Source organism: Oculina patagonica, chromosome 12 (genome assembly GCF_052425735.1).
Source record: "Oculina patagonica isolate OP01 chromosome 12, crgOcupat, whole genome shotgun sequence".
NCBI classification, from domain to species: domain Eukaryota; kingdom Metazoa; phylum Cnidaria; class Anthozoa; order Scleractinia; family Oculinidae; genus Oculina; species Oculina patagonica.
In genome coordinates this window covers 31,708,615-31,731,911 of record NC_135769.1, presented here as the reverse complement: position 1 = coordinate 31,731,911, position 23,297 = coordinate 31,708,615, and the positions used below count along the sequence as shown (strand labels likewise).

Here is a 23,297-nt window from a genome sequence, read left to right as displayed (position 1 = left end):
GATCTTGAAACGTCTTGACGTGGCTATCACAATCATTCTAGGTCTTTGCTTCGTCGCTACAACAGTTGTTTATTGCCAAATTTATCTCACTGTACGACGCCATAGAAACATAATTCAAGCCCTGCAAGTACAACAGGAAGCACAGAATGGTGAAATAGTAAATGATGCGAGGCAGAGAAAATCTGCCGTCAGTACATTCTACGTATATCTTGCGTTTTTGGTTTGTTGTCTGCCAGAGTACTGCGCTGCAGCTGTCCACAGGATCAACGGACCAAGTACCGCTTTAAATGGCTTGTTGCTTTACTTAGGGACTCTGGTGCTTGTTAATTCGTCTCTGAATCCTGTTATTTACTGCTGGAAAATGAGACACGTTCGACACGCTCTCATGGACACACTGCGAAATATATTTCCAAGCAAAAAATGAACACTCATGAAAAATATCACCACTAACAGTTCATCTTGATCGAGACTCTAAACTTTTAGTTATTCAAAGTTTTTTATGCAACATAATCTCCCTTTATTAGAGAAGCTTTTTTTCTATTTATACTTTTAAAAAAATATATTAAAGGATTTTAAGCTTAGAACAGCTACCTCGTTAGCTTTGTTATACTCAGTCTAGTATATTTGTAACAAAGAAATATTAAATGTTGTAAAAAATAAACTATCAGTTTGGATTTTTTCCCTTTATATTTAAGACAATAAGGTAGAAAAAGCCAGTTCTACAGCCTACCAAGAAGAGTTCTCAGTAACACTGAACTATTTCTCTTCTATCCTTCATAATAACCGCCTACATCATATATTTTTAGAATTTTTTTAGTACAATAATTCACACCTCCGCGGACTTCCTTCAAGTCGTTATTTATCAACTACTCTTGAAACAGAAAATAAGGGTAATTGTCGGGTACAATGTATGGCTAATACTTTCGAACCTTTCCTAAGATTTGTATTCGTTTTCTTTATCAGGATCGATCAAATTTATTTGTATTTTAAAGAAAGAACGAAATGTGTCTCGGAGACGCGGAAATTTCATTTCCCCACAAAATGTCGCAAACCAATTAAACAATGACAGGAAAAGATTATGTTTCTACTCAAGTAGCGAGAGGCTGACTTAAATTATCTTGCACCTTTATTACTTTTCCTTTTTAGTTTTAAATTCAAGTCATTTTTAGTTGCACATTTCTGGGAAAAAGGGGGACTTTGTAATCCAGAATAGGTCGGGCTTGCACATAAAGTTCTGACTCAAGTCTGGCTGAAACTGCCGACATAATAACATAGCGACATAGACATAACTAAATGAAGAAAAGATGTTTTTTTTCCTTATGCCGTTTTTCTTTATGTCACGATTATGTCACTATGTTCCTGCAATGTGTTGTGTTGTGCTGTTCCCGCTGGCAACACAGAACTTGCGGTTTCTTTGCGTTTGCGTGAGTTTGCCGTTATGTCATTAGGCCGTCAGCGTGAACCAGGTTTAAAAGGGAGTTTGAGAAGATAAAATACACTCAGAAAAAATCCTGCTCTTTTTTTTTCTTTCTTTCTTGATCCTGCACTCTCCTTGTTTATTAGTAATAAAATTTTGTAAAACGTGGACTCTACGCTAAAATGTTCAACACATGAAAAATCTTAATAAAAAACATTTCCAATATTTCAGGTAGCTTTCTGTCAGAGCTTATTTACATTGTATGTTGACGTATCAATATTATTTTCAACAGAACAGCTACACCTGCTGCATGCTATCTGTTCATGGGACAGGACCTCTTAGTATGACCTGAAAATAAGAGAGATGAAGCAAGATGTTCACAATGTTTTTTTGTTGTTGTTAAGAACTTTAAAGTCCTCAACAAAATAAAACAATGATTTAATAACATGATTTAACAACAACCGAGATTGATTTAATAACCACCATCAATTTAATAACCACCAACTGGAAGCATGTGAAATAAGTAAAGTAAATTGAAATTAAGAATTATTATTTAATTATCCTGCTATTCTGACATATCACTTTTATCTAATTTATGCATATGTATATATTTTGTATTTATTTTGGCTTTTATTTATAGGTGATGTGATGTCTTGCAAGATTTTATCAACTTAATAAATGTAGATGTTGATGTAGAACTGAAGATTAAATAACCACTACGGATTTTTAAAATAACTACCAAGATATGACAACCACCGAGATTGATTTAATAACCACTTAAATGTTGTAACTACCAAGATTTAATAACCGCCGAGATAGATTTAATAACTACCATTGATTTAATAACCACTAAGATTTAATAACTACCAAGATTTAATAACCGCCGAGATAGATTTAATAACTACCATTGATTTAACAACCACCAAGATTTAGGGCGTATTTATTTGCAACATATGCGTATAGCTGTCGCATTTGCCCGTTAGAATTTAAAAAAATAAAAATAAAAATAAATAACGCGTATGTTGCAAAAAAAAAACCCTTTAGCTTAGTAACCGCCATTGATTTTGATATTGTTCATTTAAGACATGTTAATTATTCTTGGTGGTGACAAGCACAAATGTAAGTGTAGAAAACACATGCCATTTCTGACTCGATAACAAGAATCGGACACTCTCTCCGACCTTCTATGGACATAAGCGACACTTTGTAGATTAAATCTCTAAGATTATTAAAGAGTTTAGGATCTCTGTCTAATTAGCATAACCACACTGACCTACTATTGGTAATCGCGCAATCTGATTGGCTACACAGGTGCCTACTATCGATCCGTAGAAGGCTCGCGGAGCGCGCGCTTAGTTTTCGCATAATTTTATCAATCAAAACCTTCAATCAATCAATTCTAGTGATATTCTGAGTTTAATAGATCGGTCAGTGGGTTATGCTAACACAATTAGACGGCTCGCTCTCGGTTTCTACCGGCTTTTGATAGTTGACTCGGGGCTTCGCCCCTCGCCTATTATTTAACAATTAGCCTACTATTTAACAATTAGCATAACCACACTGACCTACTATTGATAATCGCGCAATCTGATTGGCTACACAGGTGCCTACTATTGATCCGTAGAAGGCTCTCGGAGCGCGCGCTTAGTTTTCGCTGAATTTTATCAATCAAAACATTAAAATGATCAACTCTAGCTATATTTTGTGTTTAATAGATCGGTCAGTGGGTTATGCTAACACAATTAGACGGCTCGCTCTCGGTTTCTACCGGCTTTTGATAGTTGGCTCGGGGCTTCGCCCCTCGCCAACTATCAGCCGGTAGAAACCTCGAGCTTGCCGTCTAATTGTTTCTAAAGCCGGTAGAAACCGAGAGCGAGCCGTCTAATTGTGTTAGCATAACCTACTGACCGATCTATTAAAGGAGAAGTTCACTCCAGAATGGCCATTTATTTTCTTTACGCCAATAAAAAGTTTACACAAAGATATGTTATTCACCAAAATTTCAACCTCCAACATTCGCTAGAACCATACGAAATCTTTCTCAAAACTTGACAACTGAACGCCGCCATCTTGGAGCTGGTAATGTATGCGTGACGTCGAAGAGCTCAGCCTGAAGTTTGGCGGTGAAATTTTTATTGTCGAAACTCCTTGTTTTTTGCATTTTTTGGAGCTCTGTTTGAGCAAAATGGAGCTGCACAAACAGGCATTTTCACAAACAAAATCCGCTACGAAGAAACAAGGAGTTTCGAGTATTTAAATTTCCCCGCCAAACTTCAGTCTGAGCTCTTTGACGTCACGCTACATTACCAGCTCCAAGATGACGGCGTTCAGTTGTCAAATTTTGGAAAAGATTTCGTAGGGTTAAAGCGCACGTTGGAGGCTGACATTTTGGTGAATAACATATCTTTGTGTAAACTTTTTATTGGCGTAAAGAAAATAAATGGCCATTCTGGAGTGAACTTCTCCTTTAAACTCAGAATATCGCTAGAATTGATTTATTGAAGGTTTTGATTGATAAAATTCAGCGAAGACTAAGCGCGCGCTCTGAGAGCCTTCTACGGATCGATAGTAGGCACCTGTGTAGCCAATCAGATTGCGCGATTACCAATAGTAGGTCAGTGTGGTTATGCTAACAGCCGATAGAAACCTCGAGCTTGCCGTCTAATTGTTAATTAGAAATAGCCCAAGTACTTTGATATTTGAACAGTCATACTACTCAGTTACGAGCACATCCTTGCCAGAAATCCGACATTCTTGAGGACAGGTACTTGGTCGGTTGCTTTAAATCAGGCAATTATCCACTGAAGAAGATCGAGAAACCTCAAAATGTCTGGAAACATTTTAAATTACTACTTGACCGTACTCGACTATAGTACTTTACATTCCCAGAAATGTTGAAGTCCGCCATTTTCGGCTACCAGAATTTTGTCGGTTGTCAATGAAGTTTACAATTTCGAGACAAATGACTGTTTTTGATTCTCTGGGACAGATTCTTTAAACAAATTACTAACAAGTCACTGAATCCTACCTTCCTGGTGGCAAACGCCACACTTTCTTTTCTTCGTCGCTCCACTATTTGTTGGTGCTGATCTTCCTGTTTTGAACTTGCTACTGGCAGCCGACGGCCCTGGGGCGTCTCCCCATTCAAAGAAATCACAGCCCTGCCCCCTGGGCTTAGCACAGCAGAAAAATGGCCGGCCCTTGTTTGGTCCTTCCTTGGAAACTGTCCGACTGAGAAATTTCATGAGAATTAGTTTTGTTCACAATTTTAGGTTTTACAATAATCTCTGGTTGTTATCTAACTGTTATAGTTAGTGTCAAATTGCAATAAATCATCGAGACTTCTCGCCCCCGTTTTCTGTAAGTAGTGGTCAACGTCCCAAAGCGTTGTTGAGTAATTTCTGACAGAAGTCGTAGCCACGTACGTGCAGTTATGAGCGTTTGTTTATAAGTAGTTACTGCATTACCTTACAGCTGGTTCACTACAGTTACAAGAGGGACTAGAGCTGTCGGTATCCATTGATCCACTGCAATAAAACAACAAAATAAAAATCATTATGAGGTAGTTCTGGAGAAAACCTAACATACAGTTGATTTTGTGTTGACTTTCAATCTGTCAATCGTGTCCTAAAAATGTACTTTACCTGGCTCCCGAAAAAGTCGTGTTTCTTCCAGAGTTTAATCCTGAAATGGAGAAACACATACTCATAAGTAGAAGCCGAAGGTCCTTGCACTAACACTTACAAGCGAAGTTTAACATGAAGCAGGATTCTATTCATACTCACATGTAGTTGAGGGGAAGCATTGTGGAAAAGGAGACGCGGGAAAATTGCATTGTCTTGCCTAAGAACACAACAGAGTGATCCTGGCCAGCGCTCAAACCATGCTTTACAGTTAACTTTTTAAACATTGTAACAATATTAAAGTATAGTTCTTGTCATAGAATAATTTCAAACTTATACAAAGCATTTTTCTTGAACAAACAACAGTGATCATATACCTGTATTATTCCTGTTGATGTTATTGGATGTCCTCAGAGGAGCAGGTTGACCAAACGATGACGACGAAGAATTCCCAGAATCATCATCAGCCCACAAGAAGAATCCACAGCCATTATCTCTGTTTGAACATTTATAGAAGGGTCGACCTGAATATAAAAATCAAGCCATTATTGTTGGTTCATCCAGGATTTACAATTTTGTACGGATCTCCCAAGTCAATGTTGCATGAACATTGTCGATTCAATGCACAGGATTTCCTACGGCAACATTGGTTGGTTGGAGGGGGGACTTGTTTTAGGACTTACCGTACTTTAACTTGACATACCTTTATTAGGCCCATCTTTTTTCACAGTTAACATTATTGCAGGTTGTCCACAGGTGCAAACCACACAGTTCTCATTGTCATCTCTGTTACATGACCACGCAATCGGAAAAGAGAGAAATTAACAACCTTAGTATTGTGGTAAAGGTGCACTAGTGCAGTAGCTTTAAAACAAAATGTGGATTTCTATGGAACTTACCCACCAACGGGTCCAGCTTGAGGGAATTGATTAAAACCTGAAATCGAAAACGGGCTGTTAATTTTTCATTTTTTACATCAGCTTTACGTGTAGACAGTATATATTTTAATACTTGCTGAGACCCTCACTTAAGGCAGCCTTAGTATTTAACTTTATGACACAGATCATGCATATTCTAACCAAAACGTTTTTCAGCAATCTCCAAGGAAGGCCAAATTACAAAACAGTGGTTCAATGATGGGATTTGTTTGAAACAAAACTATTTTCTGCATTAGCGGAATAATTGAGGGTTAGTACATGTAGCATGACTGTGTAACAACCTAAGGGGGACATGTGGCTGGATTTTCTCACCATAGCTTTTGCTATGGACTTCCCACCACTTTGCAATTAAGCAGTTGTAAATTTTTTTTAATTTTCATTTGGTGTTCATGGAAAATGATGTCAGAAAAAAATACCTCCAGCAAATGATGTATTGAATCCATTACTTTGTCCCCAACTCTGGCCAGCAGATGTAAAACCACGCCCTGCATTCCTGTTGGACTGATTGGAGGTTGTGCCTCCTCTCTGAATAGGAGGTCTTGTAACTTGAGGCGCCACAGTGGGTTTAGTGCCACCCCCTCTGGTCTTGCCAGGCATGCCTCGACCACGCCCTGGGGTATGTTTGTTTCCTCTGGTACTGGGCTGAGAGGTTTGTCTCCCTCTTGCAGCTGAATTTGACCCACCTTGTCAGGTAAAATTATTGGCAAATTAGTGAAATAATGCAAACTTGTACAACTGTCTCAAAAACTGCCATTAACTATATGACAGCAACAAATCTTTATCAAGATGACCTATTCCTGATGGTGGCAGGCTGATGTGAGAATGTTTAGTGCTTGGACTATTTAGAATATAACATGTAGATAAGAATATTTCACTGTGAATACAACTTATACCCGACTCTGATGGCAGTCTTGTTAAGTCCTTCAAGTCCAAAAGCTCTCTAAGATTTTCATCACATCCACCAACACAGCCGATATACCTAACAAATAAGAATGCAAACAGTTGATATGAACAACAAGCAAAAAATTGCATATAGACAGTTCCCATTCTAGCAGTGCCCAGTGAATATCACATTACAGCTGAAATACTCAACTTCAAGACTCAATGATATAAAATTACATCCTTTGGAAACACTTTAATGACAACAACCTAAAAAGGAAATAACTTTATAAACTTTGAACTTTTTTTCATTAATACGGTTACAAAATTGCTTGCCTCAGCTACTAGTAAAGACAACTAATCAGGGTGGGGGCAAGGGTTAAAAAACCAATGTTTACACACTACAATACAGAAAATGTGAAAAAAAGATATAAACAAATGATTAACTAATTATTTAATTAATTAATTAGTAAAAAAGTAAACTAACAATATAATAAATTACACACACACACATGAAAGCTAGAAGGCAATAACTAATGACTAGTGAAAAAAGTATAATGCTTAATGAATGAATGAGTGAATGAGAACTTTATTAGGGGACACTGCTAAAAACTTAAAACTACACTAATACTAATATCAATACAATAAAAATATATATATAAATGATATAAAAAATGCTATTATAATCTATGATATAAAAAATGTTGCAATCTTTAACTAATTGTAAAATTATGACTAAAACAATGACTTGAAAGGCATTATGTGCAGCCCTTACAGCTGGTGTCCATAAGTGAAAAAGTAAACTAACGATATAAAAAATTACACAAACACGAAAAGCTAGAAGGCAATAATAAATATAGGCTAAATTTTAATACTATATTTAAGAGGTCAAAATGTCATTTCAATGGCACAAAGGCATTGGATATTAAATCATTGAGCCTGTGTTCTTCATCTTCCTAAATTGGACATGTCCCTAAAGTGAGCACCTCCAACACTCTCTGCACTCATTTTAAAATGATTCAAACCCGACTTACTCCAAAGGCATCATGGGTGGAACAGAACCTCTCTTGAATTTAAAGCTGATTTTATGTACATCTCCTGGTTGACACCGCTGACACACAGACTCATGGACTGCAGCCTCGACCACAAATTTTGGGAAGAATGCACTGGCACGACATCTTGGGTAACCTTGACACCCTATCATATAGCTGCAGAATGAAAAGAACAACAAACAAAGAGGTGGATCCTCAGTTTGACAAAATAGAACCCGGTGGTATTCTATTACATGTTCAAGGAATTGTGCACACCATAATTGGTCTATTTGAGTTTATTATAGTTGGAAAATGATGCAGCATTCTGAATTCACAGACGCATGCACCATGAAGTTATACATGTAAAGAGACCTTAAAACAGTCTTATTGTTTCCTTACAAACTCAGTCTTAGTTGTTAGCTCATCATAAGGGACCTTCAGATTTGAGTATGAGTACAAGATCAAATACAAGTACTGCCTTCGAATTTCAATCCAGTTATGTTCCTCACTCCTCCCTGTTGCTGACCAGCTGAAAAAAAGACTATCTGTACAAGATTGGTTTGAAATGTGATAATCAAAAGCGTAAGCAATAGGTTTGAAAAGTCACACTCGTACTCAATCTCATACTCGTACTCCGATCTGAAGGTCCCTATCATGAATCCACACAGTCACTACATCCTCTGTAAGTATTTTTAAAAGTATTTTTTCAGGTCCCTACAACATACCTGCCATCTTTAGTTTTCTTGAGCACCATTTGTTCAGTTTTACATCTGGGACAAAGGCGAAGAGGTTCCGTTCCTCTCTCATCTTCACTACCAAGAACTGTAGTAACAGAAAACATCCTTAGGTTAACAAGGTTTGCACATAAAGTTTGTAAATACACCTTGGAGAGATATGCCAGGAGTATGAATTCCACAGTTAAAGCTGGTTTGTTGAGTTGGGAAATGAACTTTTGCAACTACAATTAAGGGCTTAGCTATTAAGAATTACTTTGCTTATCATTATAAATAACATACTCAATCCTAGTAGCTTTAAATATCAATGCAAAAAAACTTTTAATTCATAGTTTGGTGCTAGTTTAGTCCAGAGAATTTGAGTACTTCAGCCTGCTCTCCTATCGATGATTTTCTTCATTACTTTACCCTCTCTACTTAACATTTAGCACTGATATTAAATGTTGATCATGCTTGGAAATAAAATGGTCAAATGTTTGTACATGCAAGTTTACCTTCATTAATAAATTCCTGAGGATCTCCAAAATAAGGTGCTAAAGCCTGATCCAATTTCACTGCCTAAAATGAGAAAAGAAACCAACAGTCAAAAATAATTTATTAAAATGTTGACAGCCATAACCCAAAGTACTAAAAGGGAGTGTGTCATGGGTTTTAGCCAAACTTAGGCATGGGAATGACCATCAAATTCAGTGAAATCTAAAACTAACCTCTTAAAACAGTGAAGGAACACTTCAATAACAAAAGAAGGTATGGATGGCAAAAAGCGCAAAGATTGAAACGGATTGCAATATGGATCTTTAAAATATTGTTGGGCTGAACAGTTTTCAAACTTGACCTCATTTCGCATGCTTGTATCTTCAAATTATAACGCCTGGGAGACACATTTGGTTGCAATGAAGATAGGTCTTAGATAGGTTGATGGTTTTGTCACTTACATGTACATGTAGATCCACAGAGGTAATTAATTTCTTTGCAAACATCAAGCTTCATAGCAAGTATTTGGCAAAACTTAATAAAATAAATCTAACTCAGCCGTGACACAGTACAGTCCCTTTAATGAGTGCTCATACATACCCAGTCATCTCATTGACTGTTTAAATACTTTATGTATGTAGGATAATACATACACATAACTACCACAAAGGTAACTTATTCATTACTAGTTGTACATGTATACATAATTATTTTAAAGTGAATTAGAACACACAGAATATATGTAAAGCCCACCTCTTGTACAGCTTGGACAAACTGTTCCTTATACTTGGCTATTTGTTCAACAAGAACATCTAAACAACAGAATAAAGAAATTGGTAACTAACAAAATTTGACCAGGGGTCTTATATCTTTGTTTTGTAAGTTTTGTTTTTGTTAAAAAGATATACAGTATTCTTCCTTACCATCTCTGTTTCTTGTTCCTTCACAAATTCTGAAAAAAACATAAAGTGGATATTAAAAAACTTGCATTTACCAAAGAAAACTCTTCGAACGCCACTAAAAAGAATTTTGCAGAGTTAGCTACTAGGGTACAAAATGTGTGCAACAAAGTCACCTCCATCTGAACATTTTTTGTCTTGACGTTAGTGTGCACACAGAAAAGTGTATACAATTCTCCAGAATAGCCTAACAGTTACATTACATGATCTGAAATGGGGAAACAATTGGGCTGAATTGCTCCATTGTTACTAGAATTTCCAACATGTTACTAAGTTTGAGAGTAGGTAGTCTACTACTCATGTGAAATAGCTGATAGTCATATCTGAAAGAAGAGGAAGACTCTGTTGTAGCCAGGTACCTCACCTTTTTAAATCAGCTTCAAGCTCTGACCTCAGCCTTGGTTTTGAAAGCTCAAATCCCATTAAGTCATAACCTTTTTCAATGAAAAAAGAGGAAATATGAATAGATTCTCAAGTAAATTGTAGAGTCAAGAGTAAGTGGTAAATATTGGAGAAAACCCCGGCAGTGGGATTAGAGTGTACATGTAAGGTAATTGATAACTGTTACCTTACATACATTGTACCATACATGTAATTAGACATGTATGACGGACAATGACTGTAAAAATAACTTCAAGTTAAGAGTTAATTACTTTTCATAAATTACAAAGCACTGGATCCTTACCTTCTACAAGTCCCATTCCAAGCTGTCCTGGCAGAAAGGTCCCATCTTGCTGCACCCCCACATAGCACCTGTTCTTTATGGTCTCTATATGTTCTGCATGAGTTGCATCAGTGCCTGTATCCAAGAAGAAAGAGACGATACACTTCACTCGCCTGGCTATCAATCAATGGCTGAACTGCAATTATTTGGGCATCTTACAGGACCTTGTAAAGTCTGTGTCCGAGCCAAGTGGCCGATACAGCTAGAACTTATCCCAGTTTCTGTAGTATTAAGTGACTAGGAGTATTTCTACTCCCCCCTGGATGGGAAGCTAGTCCATTGCAGGGTTACACCTCAGCAGTAAATGTGCCATTTATCCAAAATATGAGAGTAAAGTATCTTGTGCATTTGACCATAGTAGTTAGAATCATCCTGACACTGGGATCATGCTACCTCTTAGATAGGTTGATCCCAGTGCCAGGATGATCCTAGCAATAGGGCCAAATGCAACCCTTCACATGTGAACTGAAAGCTGAAAACATGATCCTAGTACTTGGATGATCCTAGCACTAGAATCATCCTCTTTCCATGTAAATGGGGCCTTAGTCATTCCTGTTATATACTGAAGACACTATTCATTCCTGATCCCAAACCTGCATGTTACAATTCCTCCAAGAGAGGATGATGAAACTTCTCAGAAATCTCCTTACCTATACCGTGTTTTTCCATTAGACCAATCAGATCAGCTTCAGTTAACAGTGGAGGGGGTTTGGTTTCACCATCAACCATCTGCAAACAGTTTAAAAATTAATTCAATATACAGAATATTATGCTAACTACAACTTTGCAGCTTACTAAGGGATGGACCATTATTTTCTTGGAGGGGGGGGATGAAAAATTTTCCTCTGCAAACATTTTTTTTTAGTTTATGCACCTCTGCAAACCTTTTTTTCGAAATTCTTACTATTTTTTGTTATACATATCGTGTTTGCAAACAATTTATTTTGTCTTTCCAGGCCCTGCAAACAATTTTTTTCAATATTTTTCATCCCCCCCCCCCCACTCCAAAAAAATAATAGTCCGTCCCTAAAGGGAGTTATTTAGGATGTGGAAGTGAAGTTAAAGTAAGAAATGTGAAGTTATCATAAATACAAACCTCAATGGAACTTGGTTGAAATTCTTCACCTTGGTTGTATACTGGGATTGTCTAACAAGACAAAAACAGAAGTGCAAGATAATCATAAAAGTTAATATCAATTTGAACATTCAAATATTATGTAACAATACCCTTAAACCTGATCTAAACACAACACCTGCATGAAATAAAACACAATATGTGGATATATAAATATCCCACGTATACTGTACTATGTGGACAGTGTATGAAATCAGCAATGCGAAGAAATGGGAGTACAATACAATAATAATGCAATAATATAATACAATACAATACAATTTTATTGTCCATACGTGGGATGAGGTCTCCCTCAATGTCCGAGCCAGAGGCTCATGTATAAAACGTAGGACTAAAATTAAAATACACTTAAGTATACATGCATGCTATTAAAAATATAAAAAAATTATCCCACCCATTAAAAATAGAATGAAAAACAAGAACAAAACTAATACCACCCCTCTCTCCTTACCCCATACTGTATAATTAGTTTAAATCAATGGATCAAGTGATAAAAAATATATATATATATATATAAACGCACAAGGATAAAAAGATAAAAATACATCAAAGTGTTAAAATATAAGTAGATCTAAGATAAACAATAGCGTACATTTACAGCTTGTCTTAAAATTATTAAAATTTAGTCAAATCAAGTTACCTTTGCATTCCATTTGTCATATGGATAAACATCAAGGTAGTTCCTTGCAATTATCATGAGTCCTGTAGCTGAGAACTAAAAAATGTACATGATCTATAAATTTATCACTTTTCAGTTACGTTTGTACAATATAGATATTTAAAATGTTTATTTCGTTCTGATAATTGGTCATGCATCACTACATATACTGTAAGTTTACATCACAACAATATTTCGTGTAAATTAAATTATTAAACAAAATATTGTTTTTGCAGTAATGCATCCAAAACAGATTTGAACAAAGCAGTCAACTAACCTTCTCTCCAGCAATCTCGATTTCCACATTTGTTTCTTGGCCTTTGGCATCCTTGAAAAATAGTCAAATTTGTAGTTACTGACAGCTGAGTTTACGCTATAATTTGGACAACAAAAATGCTTATTCAGTGAAGGAAATGTGGAATTTCTTACCTCAGAACAGCAGGCTAAGAAATGCCTCACTATAAACTCATACAATCTTTTCTCATTACCCTACAAACAAAATAGATGGGATATGTGACATCTTCATGTTGTGACACATGCATTCAGATACCTACTTGTGCTATAACAAAAGTATAAAAAAATGTTAACATGAAATATTAAATTACAAACAATAAAATACATAATATACTTAACAATAAAAATACATCCATGATAAAAAAGTACCCGGTATGCACAAATACTAAATGAAGGAGCAGACTATACTGATGAAGGTGATAAACATGTACATATAGATGAAAAAGTAAGCAGGTAAAACAGCCATATTAACAAAAACCACCTGCAGTTAATAATAATAATAATAAAGTACATGTAGGTTCTTTCTTTTGAAAATACATGTAAGTAGAAGACATTAGTCTATAGATATAAATCAGCACCTTGCTGAACAGAACAGAACCTACTGACACTACATAATTTAGGTTTTGTTTTTGTAATCAAAACAGAAATTGCATACCTGTAAACCACTTGTGTGCTTTGTGGGGTGGATAGGAGGATGCGCATTGTCAGTTTTGTTGCCATGACGAGGGGTGGGACCTCGTTCTAACACATTTGCAGCAAATGCTACAACAGAAAGCCAAAGCACAAACTGAGACAATGGTGAGAGAAAAATGTGAATGTGTTGTCCAAGAAAATATCCATACCCTTCCCACTGAAGGTTTTTTGCTTTGACTCCCCCTCCCTCTGGAAATTCCAGTAAAGCTTTTGGCTTTTGAGATCCCCACTCCCTTCAAATTTCCAGTGACCTTCCATGAGATCATGAGATTTCAAATTTAACACACTGATGGTTGAGTTACAAACTGAATACCCCCTACTGCAGTAACAAGTTTAGGATAAAGAAACTTACTAAAAGGACCGATTCAAAGTTTACATGAAGAAAAAAAATTGATCGTACCTCCCCAGTTTTCATCAACAGTCTGATTTTGAACAAGAGGACGTAAGTCCAAAGACTTAGGAAACATGTTGGTTTCTGTACGGGGATAGCTGATGAACCTGATACAAAAATAATTAATTACAAAGCAACACTGAGTGTTAAGAAGAGCGTGACACTTACGTGACTCTATCGTGACGTTATGTTTAATGTCGTTTTACATTGTAAATGAGTGACAGATGTCAAGAGAAGGTTCGCGCGGTTTTGACTAGTTTTCACGAGGTCAGAGTTTTCGGAGCCATGTTGTATATGTTTTGACCGATTAAAAGTTGTGTTTATTTCCATCGTCGCAAGATGCCTGTCTATCTTCGCAACACTGAGGTCACGAGGAATCGAAATTGTCAAATTTCAATCCGCATTGTTCAAGGACACAGTTGAACTGTATTATCTATAAAGCATTATAAAAAATTATTCTATAATAACAATAATAATAATAATACGGTAATAAAATATTTACTTAATTTCACACAGAAATGTCACAGTTTAAGTATATTCTAAAGTAAGGATGTAAGTACAGAAATTTTCAAATCAAGGACTTTCAAAGACTTACAATACAAGCTTGCAATCCATAAAGACTTTGCAATAAAGTCCATGATTATTTTTGACCAATTCAAAATTTCTCCAGAAAAAATAGCTAAGAAAGTAAGCTTTCATTACTAACCCTTGATTGTAGAGTTTTTCAGCTATTTTCATTGTCTCTTTGGCGTTTATTTTCAATTTTCGAGAGGCCAGTTTTTCAAGTTCCTGCAAATGCAAAGGAAAAGTCAACTTGCTATTTGTTTAACCAATGTAAAATTCTTAGATCATTTTACTCTGTTAAAACTGATTTATTTATGAATTCAGTACAGTTTTAGAAAGCCTGATTGCCATGAAATGTTTTTTGCAAATCTATAGAAAATTATTTCCAAGATTCCTCCTCTAATTTCTCCAACATGATATCAATACATATTGTCAAGTGGAATGATGAACAGAATAAGGATCTAGAATATCATGCATCAACTTTGAACTAGGAGGAAAAATAATTATGACCCCAGGAAACCACTCAATTTTTAGGAAATTTAAAAAAGCACATGGAAAATTTATAAGTATTTAAAAGATAAAGTACAAGACTCGAAATCAAAAGGATAACTGCAAAAGAAGCAACACTTTTTAACAACTTATTGATTTTGTTTTTTTTTAACAGCCAAATGTAAAGCCTTGGCTAAACGATCAAACATTTAGTCGCCCCTCTCAACATTGCATTTAAATGGTTTCCCATGTTTGATCTAGATCAAACATTTTTATCCAACATTTTGCTTCACACGCAAATGTTTGATCGTTTAGCCACCTCTTCAAACAAAGCAAACCCAAGCAGGAAAAAGCAACCAATCAGAAACCAAATTCATATATGTGACGTCGCGCCATCATTTCAGCGGTAATACACACAAAGCGTTATGCCAGCTCACTTTGTTCAAAGTTTGATCAAACATCGTTTGCTCGTTTAGCCACTCCATGTTGTGTGCGACAAACACGATGTTGGACAAAAATGTTTGATCATTCACTCAGGGCTTAATTCTTCTTACCACAGTGTCCAAAGGGAGTGGTCTCCACTTGCTTTTGGGACGAGATGAAGTGCTTAGAACCTTAGCTGTGGGATTCTTTCAAAAACAATAATATCAAGAGTGTTACATGCTTTACTTTACCCCTGTAGGACCTACAACCCCAGACAATACTGTTGGGAAGATCGCCAAGTTTGCGCTCCCCCTCCCCCTCCTTCAATGTTGAGGTATACCTAGAGACTTCAATCACAGCATATTGTCTATCATAATGTTCAGTAATACTTCAACATTGATCTGGGGGAGAGGGGGGCCCATACGCCTTGTGTACGTACCTATAGTTCAGATTTATTTAAAAGTTGTTGAAATCAAAGCGATCATGTGCAACCTTCCCAAGGACTAATGTCTTGGGTTGTAGGTAGGTAGGTATGCAACTTTATTTAGAGAGGGTGGCATGTAACAGAAAATTTCTGTACATCTACCATATTTATTAGTTTTTTCTTAATTATATTACTTTTAGCAGCTGCCAAAATTATTAATTTAAAATTAATCCAGAATTGAAGGACAAAAAAATAAATTTGGTGATCTCAAATGAAACTTGTCAGCAAGTGTTTACCAGTTTAACAAATATACTTACAGGTAGCAGTGATGTGTCATAATTATTTGTTATAATAAATATGTAGTCACTAAAAATGGTAACCTTCGGCAAAAATACTCTACAAGAAAATAATCTAATTTTATTATTAATAATTTTTGTCATAATGTTTGCCCCATAAAATAATATAAAAAGGTTTACGACGATAAAAAGTTATTCAAAAATCTTAAATTATAAAACGTTTTGATTTTAAGAACTTTAAGAACTGTTTATCCTTTTTAGCCTTTTTTAATTATTTTAATATTTTTTTGTTTATAAAACAATTAAAAAATGTTATTAACCATGTCTGTGACAAAAGCAAATTTTAGGGTGGCAAGCTGATTTCAGAATTATATGTAGTATTAGTAACTTATAAAATATTCAAGCAATAATGACCAAACCAGGTTTTAAAAAATTCCCTGTCTAACGAAAATCCATTTTTTAACATGGTGTTTTACCTCCAAACATATCTGATAAAGGACAAGGCAAGGCAATCGGTGAAACAGTCTGCCTCTAAACAGGACAATAATGAAATAACAAAAAATTATTTTAAAAAGTCATGGAATACAATACTAAGGGACTCGTATAAAATATCAGTAAATGCATATTAAAAAGCAACCAAAACTTACCTCTTCCAGTTAAAGTCCACTTTTGTATCTTCCACTTCATGAGAAACTAAAAGAAAACAAATTATTAGTATGGTTAAATTAAATATTTCTGAAAAACACTAAAATCTCAAGAACTACATATTAAAAATATTGATAAACAGCTCATCACCTTTGATCTTGTAGAACGTTTCAGGTACAAACAGCTGAACTTGTTTATACTGATGATCGAGAAAAACATTACTGTTACTTGATTATGTCAACACAATTGCCATTTCATAATAATGCTTTATTACAGATTGGTACCAATTAGTGCAATGTTTAATTTGTCACTTTCAATAAACTATGATGGGTATATATTAGAATTAACCTAAGAATTAAAATAGATTTTTAATTATTTACCAGACAAATTTAACTTTGTAGTAAACACTTACCCTTTCAACTACAAAGCCTAAAGTAGGAAATTGACAGCTTCCTAAAGAACATAAATATATAATTAATAAATAGATTAACAAATTAATGAATAAACAGATAGTTATATACATGTAACTATGAATAGAGACCAATGTCAGTATCTGACATAAAAATTAACCTTTGATTCAGATGAGGTCTTACCATAACTAATAAGGTTATCACTCAAAACATTTGGAAAAACTTTCTGCAATCTTAAAGTCTGGAACCGGGTGAATGAAGCACCTGAAAAAAAAAATTGAAATCAAACCAAGTCTGATAGAAGACATTTGGGCTGGTTCTGTGAATACTCAAACTGAAAGGTATGGATTGTTTCCCCAAGTGTCCCTTCCACAGTCAATAGTCATGTTGTAGACGTTGTTAAGGGAAATGATCAAAACTATTGTACTCAGACAGGACCCATCACTCTGCCAAAAGACAGGTGGTCTCTTCATGTACCCCCTTCACCACTTTAAAAGATGGTGTCTTGCTTGTATAGCCCCCACTCTATCAGGAGTAGAAACTAAGAAAAAGATTCAAACCTGCTTGTGCCATTTCTCCAGCAAGGCAAGCTTCATGCACACCTAATATGAAAGTCTCAACTCAAATTTTAAGGCCAATAAATTTTGTCCATTTGGCTTATCAGACAGGTTGTATCCTGCATAGCCCCCCTGCCCCTACACAAGGTGGGTCCTTGTCGAGTACACTTGCTATGACCACTTCCCTAAAGAACATCTTCTTAAAAAGTCCTAAACAGCCATACAGGATTCTGTCCAACACCCATAAAAATTTACCTATTCTAAGGTCAAGCTCCATTCTAACATCTACTGCTTGTGATTGTAACAAATCTGGTTGAACCAAGTTCTGGACAGCTCTTGTCACTGATCTAAAATTAATAATAATTATATATACGTTATCATAATTAATTTGTTACAATGACAATATCAACTTTCAAACTTGTAAGAAATGAAACAAGCACATGTAATGAGCAGCCAATCAAACCACAGCTAAACAAGGGGTTTTAAAAATTAATTTTCTGATTACACTAGCAACAATGTTACATATCCTTCCTTTAATGAAATCTTGTTTAAACTGCAAGTCTGTACGTTGTTGCAAAACACTTTTTCTTTTGTTACACTGGCTGTGCAGAGCAGCTAATTTGCACATTCAGTACTACCAACTTTTACTATGTGCATCTTTTCATATTTCGAATATTACTTAAACTTTATGTCACTTACTGAGGAGTAATTTCAGAAAACTTTGCACGGTAAAGCCTGATATTGGGACAAACTAGAGAATGTGGATAGAAAAACAAAGACATGTTAAAAGACAGTAATAACAGTGGAGACATCTACTCCCATTATTTTAAAATGATAATATAATAATAACAATAATACAGTCGAAGCTCTCGTAAGCGGACACCCTCGGGACGCCAAAAAAGTGTCCGTAACTGGAGATGGCCGCTTACGAGAATAGCTCTCGTGAGCGGCCACTAGAGGTGTAGGGGACAGGTAGCCGCTTACGGGAGCTTGCCCAGCTAACAATAACCGGACGGACGTGGATGACGACAAAACTAGCACTGAAATATGGTACTGTAATTACTGTAAAATCATTGTGACGAACGGCGATGTGAAGTTGATAGATAAAAACAAGATGCAGAGGTTGTTAATAGGATTTTCTTTGGGCTGCCCGCTTACGGGAGCTCAAAAACAAAGAAAAAGTCTAAGTCGTAATCTCTGAAACTGTCCGCGGCCGCTTACGGGAATGTCCGTTTACGAGAATGTAAAAATGCAGAGTTTGTTTGTAAAACGGGGTGTCAAACAAGGCGGCCGTAAGTAGAGCTGTCCGCTTACAAGAGTGTCCGTTATGAGAGCTTCGACTGTAATAATAATATTTTAAAAAAATACAATTAATGTTTTAAAAGCTGACAATATGCATCTCACTTAGCTTTCAACTGTTGAAATATATTATCAAATGTTGATTCTTTTCATGCCAAAAAGGTTATGCAAAGTGAAGGTACACAAACGTAATAAAAGTAATTTAATTTTAAAAATGATACTAAATAAAATATTTGTACAGTTATAAAAAATGGTGCATTCCCTCTCTGATTGGCTATTTTTATAACTGTACAAATACCATTAATTTTATTATTTATAATAATTATAATAATTTATTTATTATTACAGACCTGTATTATTATTAACTACAAGAACATACTGTTTTGACAAACTTCAATGACTTCAAATCCAATGTTTTCTCCTTCTCTGTCACAATCAGTCCAGATAATCAAAACTTGACAGCCACGCACTTCTCTCTCCAAAGTTCTCTGCAAAAAATGTGTAACTTGTTCAAAAGCTTAAGTCATTTTGACGTTGATTAAAAAATATATATATATATATGTATAACCAACAAATGGAGTGAAATTCTCATCTGCTACAAAGTGCTCAATAGCTGAACTAGAGCGGTGAATAACAGTAAAATCTCAAGAGTTAGTTTATATGGTCATTTATTCGCTACTCTGAGTTTCATGCCTCGTGCGAGGCAATCATCAGGCGACTGCCAGAAAAAACGGTTACATTCAAAGATATTTGAAAATTCAGAACAATACAATACATTGCGTGTCATATGTCACGTCACGCGAGAACTTTATCACTAGTTAAAAAACGTTTTTCAGTAAGAATTTCCTAGAGTGTCTGCAACACGATACAAGCTCATTTCTGCTGTTCAGAGTTGACATTTCCGGTTTACATAAAATGAAAAATTTCTCCCACAAACACAAATTACATCTCTTGGTTACATTCGAATAAGACCTAGCCTGTTTAACTTTGCGCCACTTGATGTCATACTTTACTTTCTGATCTTTCAGGCTCCAGATATACTTACTTAGTTCAGTGGCGTGTTTATACCGCTCATTTCGAAAAGAACATACATGATTACGGTATCTTAATTTAAACGTAGTGTCACATAGCCTGATGTATGTTTCCTTCGTGGTTGGTGTAGTGACTTCGGCCTGGTAAATAATGCTTTCAATGTTAGCGTTTGCTCTGGTGTAGTTGTTTTTTATGTGTTCATGTTTTGTGTTCAATAATTTTTACCCTTAGTACAATTTGGTATTTTCCTTTGTCTGGTGTATGGTGATAATGAACACAAAGGGAAATGCCAAATTGTACCAAGAACAAAATTGAACCACATTTATACATGTACATGTTGTAGAGTACCTACAGTGTTTAATAATTTGTAAAATAATTTTTTTAAGTGCTTACTTTTATAGGCAGATAGTTTTCCCCAACATATTTTGTAACAGGAGCACTGAACAGGGCTACAGGTGCACAACTGTACCTGAAAAAAAAAAAAATTGAAAACGTCATGCAGTGACTTTAAACAATCTAACCTTCAGTCAGCAAATATCAAAATGAAATTTCACCTTTAGTTGTTAATATCATGTACATGCAGTAAGGTTAGGTTATTCAACCATCACGTCTGATAAAAATATTTAATGCTTGATTACTAGGAAAAAATGTATGTTAATGTACAACAGATTGCAATTTTACCAATGTACAAAAACCAAATAAAACTATATTGTTCAGTGTTGGTAATATTACTGTATTGTGTTCTTACCACTTTTGGTGACTGGCAGTGAAATCTAAAGTCATCATATGTCCAGACAATGATGTCATCACCATTTTGGCATTCTGCATTAATTTAACAAGAGAATAACAACAACCGTTACCAGAAACTACATAAATGTGTTACAAATAAGACACTCTCCTGTCTGGACAGTATTAAAGTGAAGACATGGTGGAGACTGCTATAAGACTTAAATAACACTTTTGTACTTTACCCCACAGGATGCCAATTAAGCACATGTACTGGATTGTCCAAATCCCAGAACTGGTTTAAAATTATTGTTCCTTTTAAAGAAAACTAATTAACTCAACATGCATCACACTTTTATACTCACACTTCCTAAAATGTTGTAGTCAAATTCATAAATCTTGTTAAACTTTGAGAATCCTTCCCTCTGTGAACAGGAAAAACACAAAAATGACCCAATGCACTGCCAAATACTCAAAACTAACATTAAAAGAAAGGTTTACAATTCATGAATTGTCATTATATGGCTACTTTAGCTTCGTGAGAGAGCAAGATAAACTAAATCCACCCTTCAAGTTAAGACCATTTTAGTAGCCATGGTGACAGAAATTTTGGAGCTGGTGACTACATTGGAACCGAAGTCGCCAGACTGACAACTTAAATTGAGAAGAAGGATTGAAAGCGTGAGCTTAATTTAGCAACTAACATTTTTTACTGGTGACCAAACTTGAGCAGACGGTGGCCAAATGGCCACTAAAGGAAAAAATAAACTTGGAGGGTTGATTTAAGCTACAAGTACCCAAGCAAGCAACATTTTTAGGGCTTTCGTGTCTTGCCTTCTCAGAATTGCCCACTGTGTCTTGCAGAAAAAAAGGTGTTCATTAAGCCATAGAGTATAATAAAGCCTTTACATGCCTCAGTCCATAAACACACACACAAAAATAACTTGGCCTTATGCTGTGAGTCAGTAACCAATATGTACAGTGTACATGTATGGAACTACATGTACTCCAGCCATACATGTACAAATTTCTCAAAAGTATGCCTTTTTTCCACCAATGATAATAATTTTGCACTAAAGTGGTTTAACTGGCCAGGGGTTATATATTTTTTTTAATTTTATGATTTCATATCGGGGACTGAGGGCATTCACCTCAAGAAAATTTTATAAATCTAGACTAACAGTATCAAACCATCTCAAACAACATGTAGCCTGCAAACACAGATGAATTTCCAGCTGTTTCACGCTGTGATCAGCTACTCATTTCTTTGTGATTTTGCACAGCATGATACCACTCCAACAGATACAGACACCATAAGTACTTGTGAGTTCCTCAGACATTCATTCTAACATGACTTTTATTGGTTTTTGACTGACAATCAAGTTTCGACATCATGGAAATCATTTCCCAAATCATCTTTGCAGAACAGTATACAACAGCTCAAAAATCTTCTTTGTTTGCAGGCTATTTCAAACAGTTATCTGTATGGATTTAGGCGGCACTCTGATGCATCTTATGGTAATTACCGCAAATTCTGCATGCATGTCATGTATAAATCTACCCCAATTTACATACACATGCATTAGAGCAGTTTTCAATTGAGTGTCGTAAAACCAAAACCAAAGTAATTACTCTAGCCAATCACAAAGGACACAGACAATTCAGTGAACCAATCAAAACTCAAAGCAATTACATGTAGTTGGCACGAAGCGCGGGAAAACGTGCGCGAGCGAGTCACAATTGGTTTTGGTTTTACTCCTGATTGGCCGAGAAAGTGGCGCGAAATTTTTAAACCAATCACTAAGCGTAGTGAACGCAAAACCAAAGCAAACGCAAATTACTTTCGACACTCAAGTGAAAACCGCTCTATTACACTGTGGTACTTATTACATAATTATTAATATTTGTTATTAAATATAATATTAATATAACTCGTCGATGTTGCTACCAAGGGCTCTGGTTAAAACAGGAAACATTACTGCCGAACTTTTGATTCCGCAAAAATTGTTTCCTGTTTCCTAGTTTAACCAGATCCTGCTGAGCTATAAATTTGATTTATAACAACCTTCATAATTAATAATTTTGCCAGCTTATCTACCTACCCGCGAACATTGTCCCCGAGACATAATTCTAGACAGTTCCTTTGCTGCATCATTTTTCTCAGCAACATTCAAGATACGTAATGGTCGCATGGCTAATCCTCTCTGCCAAAGGCCTCGCGAACTCGCGAACAAAACAAGAGGTTCCCTGCCGTATTTAGCATTCACAGAAGAGCGACGCCATATTTTCGAAAGAAGTGTGAATGTCATTTGAGCCCACAACAAACACAAGTGCCATTGCTTGCAAGTATGTGAGCCTTTCACCTTCGCGTTTTTAAAAATCTACCGCCAACGTCCGTGAAGATTCCTATCAAGAAAAAAACGCATTTTAATTTTCCTCTCGCATCGCCCGCCATCTTTCAAATCATGGCGCTAAAATATTT

The 23,297-nt window shown here is 35.7% G+C and overlaps 1 protein-coding gene across 1 annotated transcript; it reads right to left on the bottom strand.

The window, feature by feature from the left end:
* Positions 1–596: 596 nt before the first annotated feature.
* On the bottom strand, positions 597–23,287 carry LOC144633058 (DNA topoisomerase 3-alpha-like). Its single transcript, XM_078491831.1, has 37 exons — positions 22,918–23,287; positions 21,181–21,240; positions 20,838–20,911; positions 20,483–20,558; positions 19,437–19,545; positions 18,458–18,509; positions 18,014–18,105; positions 17,385–17,465; positions 17,204–17,244; positions 16,942–16,990; positions 16,794–16,839; positions 16,623–16,677; positions 15,558–15,632; positions 14,657–14,739; positions 13,960–14,057; positions 13,522–13,628; positions 13,002–13,061; positions 12,850–12,900; positions 12,555–12,629; positions 11,876–11,926; positions 11,430–11,508; positions 10,741–10,854; positions 10,420–10,489; positions 10,020–10,048; positions 9,850–9,908; positions 9,117–9,180; positions 8,614–8,710; positions 7,892–8,065; positions 6,872–6,957; positions 6,395–6,661; positions 5,940–5,976; positions 5,744–5,826; positions 5,418–5,564; positions 5,062–5,101; positions 4,885–4,944; positions 4,446–4,648; positions 597–1,765 (listed from the first exon to the last, which is right to left on the bottom strand). Exons 1-37 carry the CDS (start codon positions 23,122–23,124, stop codon positions 1,731–1,733), a joined length of 3,186 nt encoding a protein of 1,061 aa, XP_078347957.1. The 5' UTR covers positions 23,125–23,287; the 3' UTR covers positions 597–1,730.
* Positions 23,288–23,297: the final 10 nt, after the last annotated feature.

What these genes read in the sequence shown, in the direction of transcription:
- LOC144633058 (XM_078491831.1), bottom strand. Translation starts at nt 23,124, where the DNA reads ATGACATTCACACTTCTTTCGAAAATATGGCGTCGCTCTTCTGTGAAT. An exon ending in GGAGCTTGACCTTAGAATAG is followed by an intron (nt 17,466 to 18,013) that starts GTAAATTTTTAT and finishes TTTTTTTTTCAG; the next exon opens with GTGCTTCATTCACCCGGTTC. An exon ending in AAGACTGCCATCAGAGTCGG is followed by an intron (nt 6,662 to 6,871) that starts GTATAAGTTGTA and finishes TTACCTGACAAG; the next exon opens with GTGGGTCAAATTCAGCTGCA.